This window comes from Caenorhabditis briggsae (genome assembly GCF_000004555.2).
Source record: "Caenorhabditis briggsae complete genome, chrV, whole genome shotgun sequence".
NCBI lineage: Eukaryota > Metazoa > Nematoda > Chromadorea > Rhabditida > Rhabditidae > Caenorhabditis > Caenorhabditis briggsae.
In genome coordinates, this window is record NC_013488.2 from 12,236,937 (window position 1) to 12,249,379 (window position 12,443).

Sequence of the window (12,443 nt, forward strand, 5' to 3'; positions counted from 1 at the left end):
AATACCGTATTTTTCGGTGTGAGACCCGCGAAAAGTTTTGGCATTGAGCCTTCAAGCATACTGTAACTAATGCTGCTTTCTCAATCTTTTTCAAAATAAATATTTCTAATTCATGCTTTTTACATTCAGAACCAATTCCTCTGTTTCAAAATGGCCGTCGTGTGGACTCCACTCGAATCGAATCCAACTGTCATCAATCCGGTTCGTCGTCTCGGTGGCTTGGTCACCTCTGCATTACAATCCAATTTAATTTGTCTTCCGTTTTTAGATGATCGAAAAAATGGGAGTGAGTGGCGTCAAGACGGTCGATGTACTGTTCTTCGAAGACGATTCTATCGGACAACCGCAGCATGCCGTCATTCTTTGCTTCCCGGAGTATAAGAAGGTGTGATGTTTTATAATGAGATTCGGGTAGATTACCAAGGGATTTTAGGTCGACGAAATCATGAAACCGTCTTCGAGCAAGCCAAGGCTGCGGATGATTCCGTGTTTTTCATGAACCAGGCACGTTGGCCAGGGGATGAAAAGAAAGACAGCTTTTTTTTCAGAAAATCTCCAACGCATGCGGAACATTTGCTCTCTTCCACTCGCTTGCCAATCTAGAAGACCGCATCAACCTGGGTACGTCTTTTTTGTCGGTTTTCTGATCTTATTTTTTTAACCTTATATTTAAAACTTTGACGCTGGCGCCAGAAATCAATGCAATCGCGCCCCTCTGCCCGGTTCTGAACTTTTCGCATGATTAGGATGACAATTTTTATTTAAATGTGTACCTTTGCTGATTCTCTTGAATTAACCTTAACATCCACTTACAGGTGATGGAGCTTTCGCTAAATGGCTCGCAGAGGCCAAGAAGGTTGGCGTGGATGAGCGTTCGGATCTTCTTGCAAACAGTGAGTTTCCGTAATTAACAGCTTCATTTCCGTAATTTTTCATTCTTTAGATGCCGAGCTGACTGCAATCCACGCTGCTGCTGCCACTGCTGGACAAACTGATCCAAGCGGAGAGGTTGAGCATCACTTGGCTCGTACGTTGAACATAGCCCAATCCTTTATTCAGCGGATAAGTTAGCATCCATCCATATGGAAGAATAGCTCATGATTTTTTCTTTATTTTTATGTCAATATACATGCATTTCTGCACATTTTGATGCAATAAAAAATTTCACCGTACACCACCTTTAAGAACAGTGGGACCTGGAAAATTTCGCGGGCGGCGTTCGGGTCAATTTACGAGACCTCTCTCCAAAATCACTACTGTAGTAAACGAAACTTATTTCTTTGAATTCGGTGGGGTTTTCTGGACAAAATTTAGATTTCTTGGTATGAAAATGATCGCTAGTATCTCTAGAATCTGTATTTCATCGAAAAACCGAACTTAATTGCGAAAGTAGCTCGAACGAGGCAAAAGTCTGAAGTATTACGTTTTTGCCGCATTTTTTCGTAGATCAAAAAAATCTACGCCTTTCAAATTCAGGTCCCACTTTTTTTAATTCAACAATAATGTAAAGTCGTCATTTTATTCTTCGGAAAACAAATATGAAAAATGGCTATAAAGTGACGGATGCGTTGCTTTCGTTCAAAACAATTCTAGAATAACCGATTCAGGCGACAAACAATAGTTGTTTACTGGTGGCTCTCTGCAATTTTTCGGTTCACATGCAAGTAGCACGATTGAATAGTAATATCGAGAGATTTTTCGTCGAAACACCATCATTGCTTCATATTCATGAAATCTCTAATAGTCGGAACAGTGTTTTATTAAAACTCTTTCTGAAAATGATGACAAAAAGAGGAAGGAATGAAGCAATAGACAAAACGGGAAACGGATCAATGCGTTGTGTGAGAAGCGAGAAGCAGAAGCGAGCGAGAAGACGTTACGTCGCCGGAGCGAACACACGCCCCACAGGCACCGACTGGCTCCCGGCCTGCTGGGCACGACGATGTCGCTTTAATTACGTATTTTGGGTTGCAGAGTCCGAAATGAAATGCGACGAGAGGCAAAAGCAATGGTAATGAAAACAAAAGAAGAGAAGAAAAAACGGGAACCCATAGGAAGAAGTGACTTATATAAATTTGGGGACGACAGGCAATATTTCGTTTCAACAAGTAGAGGAATTCTGGAAATGAAGTGAAGGGGCAGAGACTGCTGGTTAGAATAAATATGAAAAAGAAAAACTATTAAAATTTTTCAAATTATAAAATTGTAATAACAACAGGCACATCATAAAACAATTTAAAATGAAAATGGGTCTCTATTTTACTTGGTCTTCTTGGCTTCCTTAGCGTTGTTGTTATTTCCATTCTTTTTGGTTGGAGATTCAGTTCCAGAGTCTTTCTTGGAATCCTTCTTCTCGGTTTTCTTCGCAGCTTGAGTCTTTCTTGGTCCAGTTGGGAAAACTTGGTCGATGATGATAACAATGAACTGGAAATTTCAGAGTTATAGCGCTATGCAAGATACTAGACCACTCACGAATCCGAGGACACATCCAAGAGCAAGAGTAACTCCGGCGAAAAGTCCATAACTGGCCCACGATGGGATTCCCTTATCCTCAACAAGATGGTTATGAAGGTCACGAACGGCCATCGAGAGCTTGAAGAAGACAGCGACGACTCCCATTCTGAAAACAAATCCTGGTTTTCATAGACGAAATGAAAACGACTCACTGCTTGGAGTTTGGATGCTTGTAATCTGGAACTGGGTCAATTACGCGGTACTTCTTGTCCTCAACAAATGAGATGAAGTCAGATTTGTCACGGCTTCCGGAGTATTGACGGAAGACTCCATCCTTGACGCTGAAAATGAGAACGATAAGATCAGGACAGATTTTGAAAGAAACTCACTGATAGATTGTTGGAAGAGCAGTGACGAGGAATCTTCCGGAAAGACCTGGATTGACAGTGACATCAACCTCTCCAACCTTGATTCCAAGATCATCAGACCAGTCGGCGAATGCGTTCCATGCCTTCTGAAGATCTTTGCAAGCAGGGCACCATGGAGCGTGGCTGAAAGTTAGATTATTTTGAATAGGCTATTAAGAAATTAGAAATATACTTACAATTCAATCATCCACTCTCCCTTCATAATATTCTGCCAGTTCTCTTCATTGAGGAAGACTAGTTTGGAGGATCTAGTTGGCCCAGCAGAGATAGCAGCAACCGCAATCGCGAGTACGGCGAGCAATCGGAGAAGCATTCTGAAACATTATTAGAGACTGATAGACACCAGGAAAGAGAGAGAGAAGAAGATGAAGAATGTAAAACATATAGAAAGCGGAAGAATAATTCTTAAGTGAAAAGCGGAATGGTGTGAAGAAAAGAAGAAGACACAAGAAAAACGAAGATGGACGGAGAGACGGATTGAAAGGATATATCTCGGCGGTGTACGGTCAGCAGACACGCACACACACGCATTATCGCCGTCGACGCAGTTCGTTTTGCAGTTCGGAAGGAGAGAGAGAGAGAGAAAAGGCTACCGGTTTCTTCTAAAGCCACGTATTACTAGCCAAGAAGATGTACGAGAACAGAAAACGAAAAACGATCAAAACATCAAATTGAAAAGTGACAACGAAACGAAACTATACCAATTGACCAGTTGATGGTATCGAGTGAGGAAGATACAGGTGTCTGACTATGAGCCAAATGCAAATATGGTGAAATTGTTGTTTACTTTTTAACAGACAGTTTCTCTAAACCTCGCTTCGGAAGAATGCATGTAGGCGCGAGCCAGGCTTTTAGAATTCAACGTTCATGTATGATTGTTTCAATCCTAGTTTGTATTCACGAAATCAGAATAGGAGTTTTTTCTTCAAGGAACGATGAAGACAATATCTTCTTAAATTCTAATATTGAATGCCTGAAGTTCAGACTCTGAAGCCGGCAGATGGATTTTAAGCTGTTACCAAGTTAACAGCTATTAACTGGAATTAGGAACTATGTTCCCGAAGTTCCCAGAGGCAACACTTCAACAGGATTCCTCTATCAGAGCAGCTCAGAACTGAGATATTTGACATCAAAACAAACTAATATGAGTACTTCTTCCTAAAGAAGGAGAGCATGTATTGAAAAGGAAGTGGGGGAAGATGCATCTCACAGGGTCAAGGATATCCTCCCACCGTCGCCTCCCGGTAGGTAGGTACTGTCGCTGCGCACACGCATTCACATACATACTAAAAACAACTTATCTCTTCCAACATGTCGTACCGCATTTGCGATTATCGATCGAGCTTTGTGGATAACTAGGTCTTCTCAATGTTTATTAAATGATAGCGTCTTTGATAGCGCCACCCGATCAGCAGAAAAAACGTCCCGATTTGGGTCAAACATTGATGAAGAACAGTAACCCGATCTGATTTCTTCATTCTGCAAGGAATGCACGTTCGAGGAAGAGATAAAGGTCTTGAACCGAGATAAAGGTCTTGAACATGGTTTGGAAAAAAGAGCCCGTATCAAACGCGTCGTTTGTATTGAAAGTGAAGAATATTCTGAAGAATATTTAAGTGAAGAATATTCCAGAAAATCCACAATATCACAGAAATTTATTGAAAAACTACTTTTTCTCGAAAAATTGCATAATTTTTGTAAAATTCGTAAATTTTTATGAATTTTGTACGAGAATCCACCGAATTTTTCGTTGAAAAATTTCGGAAAAAATTGTCACAGCAAGCATGTTTTTGGAAGCTCGTCAATTTCCAACAGCAAAAGCTTGCATATAAATTATTGTTGGTGTTGGCTGATTTTTAGTAAAAAACTTTTAGCGGAAAACGGATTCGCTTTTTTTTTCTAAAGTGATGCAGAACTTGAAAATTCGGTTCGCTGATCAAAGCTGAGAAAAAAAAAGCCGACGCCTAGAGACAGGCGTTGTTGAACAAGGAAGGGACAATTGCTGGAATGAATGGTCAACACTGACGCCTCCTACTTCCCTCATTTCACGAATTCTCGCAAATCGCTCGCCCCCCAAACCTGCTTCCTATGCAGATGACTTCGCTTCTCCAACTTTTTTCTGCTGTATCTTCCGAATTCGCAATGTTGTCAAACTGATTGCTTTCAGGAAAGATATACGACGGAACGAGTGACTAGTTGGAACATGTAGGACAAACAAACATATTCAGGAATCAGATGCAATAATTTTATTGTACAACGAATAAACATATATTTAGACTTCCTACTGTGTCTTTACATTATGAGAAACATTAAGGTTTAGAAGAAGAGTAAATCAGAAATATGAATCTTAGATGTTGGCGTCATCACAAGCCTTAAGGGCATCATCTCTCTCCTCCTCGAGTTCCTTGGTGGTAGCAGCGATCTTTCCCTTGGCGAAATCGTCGAAGCTGAGCCCCTGGACGATCTTCCATTCACCAGACTCGATGGTGACTGGGAACGAGAAGATGAGGCCTTGTGGAATTCCATACGAACCATCAGAAGGAACAGCCATCGAGACGTGCTCTCCCTGAAAATTAATTTCGTGTTAACTGCTGAAAGAATAAGATTTTTTTACAGCCTTGGTTCCGAAGTGCCAGTCATGGATGTGGTCGCAGGCCGCCTTGGCTGCGGACATGGCAGACGAAAGCTTTCTCTTCTCAATGATGACTCCTCCACGCTTTTGAACGGTGGCAATGAATGGTCCTTGAAGGAAAGCGTTGTCTCCAACAGCGGAGTAAGCGTCAGTCTCAGTTCCGTTTTTCTTGACGGTGGCGTGAGTGACATCTGGGAATTGAGTTCCAGAGTGGTTTCCCCAGATGATAACGTTCTTGACGTCTCCGATGGTAGTTCCGGTCTTAAGTGCAAGTTGAGCAAGGGCGCGGTTGTGATCCAAACGAGTCATAGCAGAGAAGTTCTTTGCTGGGATCTTTCCGGCAGCATACTTGGCAGCGATGAATGCGTTAGTGTTGGCCGGGTTTCCAACAACGATGACCTGAAAACATTGGTTTCAAATAAAAATGTTTTTCGGATATACCTTGGTTGTTGGCTTGGCGTACTCCGCGAGAGCCTTTCCTTGCGACTTGAAGATCTTGACATTGGCGGCAAGAAGATCCTTGCGTTCCATTCCTTCGCGTCTTGGCATTGCTCCAACCAAGAATGCGTAGTCGATTCCGGTGAAAGCTGGCTTCTCCTCGGTCACAGCCTCAACGCTGTGAAGAGTTGGGAGAGCGCAGTCCTGGAGCTCGAAGACGACTCCTTCGAGAACGTTGGAGCATTGTGGCACGTCGAGAAGGACGAGTTGCACTGGCTGGTCTTTCCCAAAGACGGTTCCATCAGCGATACGGATGACGATCGAGTATCCGATCTGACCAGCGGCTCCAGTGACCAAAACGCGAAGTGGGGCAGTCATTCTGAAAAGAATTTGTATTGAGAATATGAATCGCAGAAACGAGAAAAAGTGCGGCGGTTGAGCAGTGAACAAGATTTCAATAGACCACGAAAAGAAGTGCTAACTTGCACGTTTCTACAAAGACCGAAGATGAATATTGTGCCGATAGTAGAAGTTACTTGGAGAAAGAAGAATAAGAAAAATAAGATGAAAGGAACTGCAGAATCGAAAACAGGGTAAAGTGTTGCCTAATCAAGACAACACTATGAAAATGATAAGATTGTGGTGGTTTCTGAGTTGAGTGAGCGCTGTTGAGAAGAAAAACCAAACAGACAGGAGAAAAACACAAAATAGATGCCCAACGCGAGAAAAAGGGGGAGCGGCGACGAGAGACGATGTGAATGTCAGAGAAGATACGCGCCGCCCGTTTTCTCTCGTTTCACTGGCCAACAGCGCACTTTGAACTTGTAAACAAACTGAATCGGCGGCGCCGAACGTTTCAAATCGATGGCGCCGCAGTTCGCAAAGGGGAATACATGAAATAGGCTTTCGAAGGTGATGAAGTGATAAATATGATTTGTTTTCAGTGAAAAAGTTGGTCAACTAGCGATTAAAAAACCAAATTTGGTTTTGCGCGCCGAGAGCAAAAAAAAACAAAAAGGTGATATCGTTATGAGACCTCATCACATTGAAGAATGTTCCTTTGAAATTCTACCGTAAGATTTTAAAGGACGTTTTTCGAAGAGGTTTTTTAGGTCGCAACACGATGCCTCTTCCAAAAATAATAAAATCAAAAGAGCAACAAAATAGCAACATTCAGATGACTATCAACAGGTCTGCCAATGACCCAACAGACTTTGTTGTAAAAATGGGTAGAGATGAGAGGACGAGAGAAAACAGACGAGTTGTTGTTTGTCACGTAAACTGGATGGGGAGGCTACTCTCTTCAAGACTCGAGGTCATCAGACAACAGAGCGAGCAACATATCACTGCAAAATTAGAGGTTTTTTTTCTAGAAGAGTTGAATCTTTTGAAAAAAAGCAGGACAAGAAGACAACATTTTAGAGAACTTTTATAGTCGCAGTGAGAGATAGAGATTATTCGAGAACCTAGAGACATCAAGACTGATTTAAGTTCAAAGAACGAAGCGACACAGACGTGGGGAACATTGATAAGTGTTCAGTGGATTGAGACACATCATTGATCACCTGAAGCGATCATGGTAATCTGGAAAAATTAGGCATATATTTACCACTATTATGCTTGTCTGAGAAAAAAAAGTTAGAGAGTATTTTTTTGCAGTCTGAATACGGTAGCGATATCGAAGCGGAGAGCCTAAATAGCACACAAACGGTGAAGACGCAGACACTTTTTCTCTGCGTCTCAACCTTTTTTTGCTCAGACAAGCATAATAACAATTAATTAACAAACGTCAAGTTCCATATACCGTAAACAGTCTAACTTCGAGCCCATATATCTCGGTTCCCGTGAAAGACATCAAAAAATGGTTAACTATCAAAATGTATTTGATATTATGATAAACATTTTATCAGCTGACTTGTATTTGATATCTTTTACAGGGAATAAGATAGATGTGCTCAAAGTTGACGGATTGTGTATCATTCTATCAGAGTGTTCACGGTAGTTCAAAAATCAACATCCTGATATCTCGATTCATTTTTACATTGACAACAGATCTTGAAATCATATGTTCAAGCAATGAAGTAGTACATCGTCTACCAATTTCGAATTCGTTAAGAACTACGCCTGAAATTTCCAAAGAGGCTACTGTATTTCACCATTAATCTATTCACATACTTGTCGAGGGGCTGATTCCGGGCCGGTTGATAACTCGCTTCAAAATTCAAACTGCGATTAGATAGCATGGTTGAGTTCAGCGAACTTCCAAGGCGATCATTATGGTCCGGCCCGGCTATTAAATGTCGGAACGCATCTATTTATTGATTTAAATGCTGGTTGATTCATATTGGAAGTTGTATATCTCGCCGAGCTCTATCATCTGGTACGTTGTTTACCCACAATTTCAAATTTAAAGCGAGTTATCCGCTGGTCCGTGCCTGCCCTTAATCGGCCTGCGGGAAAGTATGTTCATTCAGATTCCCAATCTCAGTTTCCATATCAATAATTTTTCTTTTAGTTCCGAACACTAATTTAAATTTTTGATTCAGCATTACTATTTTAGAAACTCTTCAAACGTTGATCTTCCAAATGGGAGTTGGTACTATAACGACGAAAGGAATCAGAAGCGATCCATGACTAGCATCATAAAACCATGCATCACCACCGCTATCAAAATGTTTTAATCTAATCATCCAACGCATCCATTGTGTTTCCAGAACAAACCTACAGATTCAAATCATCCTATAATTCATCTACCGTCATTCACTATGTATTGTCTTCTCGGTTGCCATGCGTCCTCTATTGTCTTCTTCCCCGAAGATGAGATATGATCGATTGTGGTGAACACACCCCCCCCCCCATAAATGTGTTATCCGGGTTACAGAAGACACACCAGAACACCTTCAGTCAATAGGTCATTCTATTGAACGAACTAAATGCGAGCCGGACGGTTGTGTTCTTTCTTTGCGATGTTGGTCCAATATTAACCTATTTTCTTGATCATTTTTCAACATTTGCATAAACTTGATATATTTTCAATTTATTCTGTTTCAGATGACTCGTCTCATCGTTATCGCCGTTCTCGGGCTATTCGTCAGCCAAGCTCTTGCCGTAACCAGTAAGTTTTAGTTTATTAAGAATCTTCTCTTTCGGAATACGTTTAAGAATTACAAAATTCGTTTGGAAAAAAGTTCAAATCAAATTTCGTCTAAATTAAATTCCATAACCAAGTCACTTCAGGTTGGTCTTCTGTCTCCACCAATGGAGTAAACACCGTTGGATCCTATGGAACCGTTGGTACTGCCGGGCTCGGTGGACCAGGTCTTGGAGGACCACCACTCGGAGGACCAGGAATCGGAGGCCCAGGAGGTTACGGACCATACGGAAGGTATAAAAACATGTGTGACGTACTTCATAAAACATATTATTCACAGATACGGAGGCGTAGGCTATGGAGGATATGGTCGCTATGGTCGTTTCGGATACGGAGGCTACGGCGGACCAAGATTCGGAGGACCAATCCACCATCACCATCATCACGGACCCCCACCACCACCATACTACGGAAGACCATTCTAAACGTCATGACCATGTCCTCCGATAAAATAATATTATCAAAAATATGCATTTCACCTTCGAAATCATTCGCCCAATTCTTATTATTTTGGCGTCGTCCTTCTTATTTTATAAAAATTGATATGCGTTTCAATAAAGTTTCACTATTCTCTTCTCTTTTTGTCGTCTGGGTTGCTATTGCAAACTGTGAATTGATCAATGTGAGTAGGTCCTGATCTCCAAATTGGGGTAGAGAGTGCGTTGAAGATCTGGGATCTGGAAATGGGGGGACTGAAATAATTATATTTTCATTAATTCTAAAATTTGAATTTCTTTGAAAGTTCAATAACCCATATTTTTTCCAGGAACCGAACCCTCGTCTTGGCTTCCCACAACGGAACCAATCGGTTGCAAATGCTCTGTACTCTGCAATTGAACTCCATCTCTCCGTAGTCCCTCCTGAGCAAATTCAAGAAGAAATCGACACTATGAAAAAGGTTCTCAATTCTTTCTGATTTTTTATTTTTATTTTCCATTTTCGAAATTTCAGAAAATTCGCATTCAATCCAGGGAGCAGTACCAAAGATTACACCCAGATGCTGAATTCAACTACAAAATACAAAAGAAGAACAAATGAAATGGAAACGAATCATCATCGATCCATCGTCATTCTAATTACATACCTCACACTTTCCAACAAGGTCTTCTGTCCTGTTCGGTCTCCCAATAAATCTTCCCAATGTTTTTTTCTGAGTTCGCCAGAGTAACGTTGAGTGGTTATCATAAATAAATTCTCACATATAATTTTATTCACTATATATTTTTCCATAGGAATCAGACAAATAACAGTCAGTGTTTGCCTAAAAACCATGTTTCCGACTTTTTTAAAAGTTATGACAAAGTATGCAATCATCTTTAAATGCGCTCTAGATACCGTTCATTCTGGAACAAAGTTGTCAAATTCTGTCTCTCGAAGATGCTTGTTTTTATTCTGCGACCGATTTTTCACCAATTCGACAGACCAATAAATATCAACGGATAAACATTTTTTATATATTGGGTTTTGTTAATTTTCTTTGTACCTCATTTAATGGACTGGAATTTTTAAAGCCTGTAGATCAAGGAAATTCCTAAAAATCAATTCTCCCGACCAACGGTTCATTAATTGTGGAATTTTTGACGTTTCTTTTAAAAACCAAGGCAATTAGGTTCAAATTGAATTGCGTAGTTAAGTATTAATTATGTGAGATATCCGCACTTTACTCTGATAACGAACGTTCAATTACAGTAAACACACTGATAGAATGTCACCCTAACCTTCAACTTGGCGCTCATTTATCCCGTGCTCTGTGAAAGATATCAAAAAATTGTCAACTGATGAATTACTCATCATGATATCACAAACATTTTTTCAGTTGAAATATTTTTAATATCTTTCACAGGAATAGAGATAATTGAGCTCGAAATTAACGGTTTTGGAGACCCTTCTATTTTAGAAAATACGGTAAACGTGTCTGTGCTTCATTTCGACTAGGAAAGTAAAATCAGTCTTTTTAAAACAACGAATCGTTTGGAAATCCATGGAAGAAAGAATACTACTGGTAAAATTGATTTTGTGACCAAATTAGGGAAAAAATCAGTTTTATTAACGGAGGACAAAAGTCTCCCAAATAGTTGATTTCTTGGTATTATTCGATCCGGGCAATGCAAGTTTTTTTTAACTAAGAAAAAACGAGCTAACTAATAGGATCAAACAGTTTTCCAGTGATTTCTTCAAACGAAAATTTGGAACAACCGCTATTTACTCACAACTCAATTCAAACCATTTCATAACATCGTACATGTCGGAATACTTCTGTCTGGCCAATTTTAATTTCAAATTCAAAAATATGGAAAGGAAAATTTTTCGATTTTTAAATACAAAACTAAACAATGCCGATTCTCTTTAAAATTTAAGCTTAGAACCCCATGATAATTTTTAACATGTTGTAAAACCTGTAATAGAAAAGCCCCCACACTGCGAAGTTTGATCCCAATAATCTCAATTCCTATGCAAAAATATCAAAAAGAAAAGACTTCTGATATTATGATAAACACTTTACCAGTTGACAACTTTTTGATATTTTTTACAGGAACCGAGATAAATTGATTCAAAGTTAAAAGGCAGATTTTACGTTATTCACTTTTGCATGGTACTGTATTTCCTGTTTCTTTCTTTATTTAACACCCAGCAATATCATCTTGCACTGAATTTTTATTCTGAGTTTTTCACTGTAGGTCTGCCAAGTGCATATTTCTTTCTTTCTCTGAAATTGGCTCTCATCTCCTTTAGTATTTAAAGAGCTCCGGAGGCAAGGCCGTGTATAGAACAGTCGTTCATGTTTCACTGATCTCGTCAATTCGTTTTCTGATAACATTTGACAACTTGTAATTTGTATCAATCTTCTTTTCCCTTCTTTGTTCTCTAAAAAATCACCTCATCAACAATACCTCCTCCCATTTTTCTTATCTCTCTTCAAAAGGAGCACTGCCGCATTCCGAATCTGTCCACTTCCTGACTCAGCTATCACTCGGAAAAATTACTGGACACTAAACATGGCATGAAAAAAAAACGATGATTTGTGGTGGTGGTTCTATTTTCTTTTTTGGACGAATCGAGAGAAGTGATGTAAGATGTTAAGTGATCTTTTAGGAAGTATGACGAAAGATCGGAAAGGGAAGACGTCGGAATCAAATGAATGATACATACAAAACACAATGGGAGGGAAAATCCCTCCGACTGTCTGCGTCTGAAATCTTTCACATGATTTCAGAAATATTCTTTAAAATGGTTCAAAAGTGAAGGTGGAAAGCAAGAAAATGGATGGATTGGATAATAGAGCTGAAAAAATGTTTTCTCTAGGTCTTTTCTGATCTTTGAAGACAAAAAAAGATGTTCT

The 12,443-nt window shown here is 39.9% G+C and overlaps 5 protein-coding genes across 5 annotated transcripts; 3 read left to right on the forward strand and 2 right to left on the reverse strand.

Moving 5' to 3' along the window:
* Positions 1-150: 150 nt before the first annotated feature.
* CBG18955 lies at positions 151-1,071 on the forward strand (the record flags this gene model as incomplete). The annotated part of the gene is made up of 5 exons (XM_002637226.1): positions 151-201; positions 269-385; positions 549-621; positions 816-893; positions 944-1,071. The coding sequence occupies 5 exons, from the start codon at positions 151-153 to the stop codon at positions 1,069-1,071; spliced, it is 447 nt and encodes a 148-aa protein (XP_002637272.1).
* A 1,188-nt stretch (positions 1,072-2,259) lies between these two features.
* Cbr-dpy-11 lies at positions 2,260-3,195 on the reverse strand (the record flags this gene model as incomplete). Its single annotated transcript, XM_002637227.1, has 5 exons — positions 2,260-2,424; positions 2,473-2,620; positions 2,667-2,795; positions 2,844-3,005; positions 3,059-3,195. 5 exons carry the CDS (start codon positions 3,193-3,195, stop codon positions 2,260-2,262), a joined length of 741 nt encoding a protein of 246 aa, XP_002637273.1.
* A 2,034-nt stretch (positions 3,196-5,229) lies between these two features.
* Cbr-mdh-1 lies at positions 5,230-6,330 on the reverse strand (the record flags this gene model as incomplete). The annotated part of the gene is made up of 3 exons (XM_002637228.1): positions 5,230-5,448; positions 5,497-5,913; positions 5,956-6,330. 3 exons carry the CDS (start codon positions 6,328-6,330, stop codon positions 5,230-5,232), a joined length of 1,011 nt encoding a protein of 336 aa, XP_002637274.1.
* Positions 6,331-9,003: 2,673 nt separating this feature from the next.
* On the forward strand, positions 9,004-9,528 carry CBG18958 (the record flags this gene model as incomplete). The annotated part of the gene is made up of 3 exons (XM_002637229.1): positions 9,004-9,067; positions 9,190-9,337; positions 9,384-9,528. The coding sequence occupies 3 exons, from the start codon at positions 9,004-9,006 to the stop codon at positions 9,526-9,528; spliced, it is 357 nt and encodes a 118-aa protein (XP_002637275.1).
* Positions 9,529-9,647: 119 nt separating this feature from the next.
* CBG27142 lies at positions 9,648-10,141 on the forward strand (the record flags this gene model as incomplete). Its single annotated transcript, XM_045237812.1, has 3 exons — positions 9,648-9,725; positions 9,870-10,001; positions 10,055-10,141. The coding sequence occupies 3 exons, from the start codon at positions 9,648-9,650 to the stop codon at positions 10,139-10,141; spliced, it is 297 nt and encodes a 98-aa protein (XP_045100164.1).
* Positions 10,142-12,443: the final 2,302 nt, after the last annotated feature.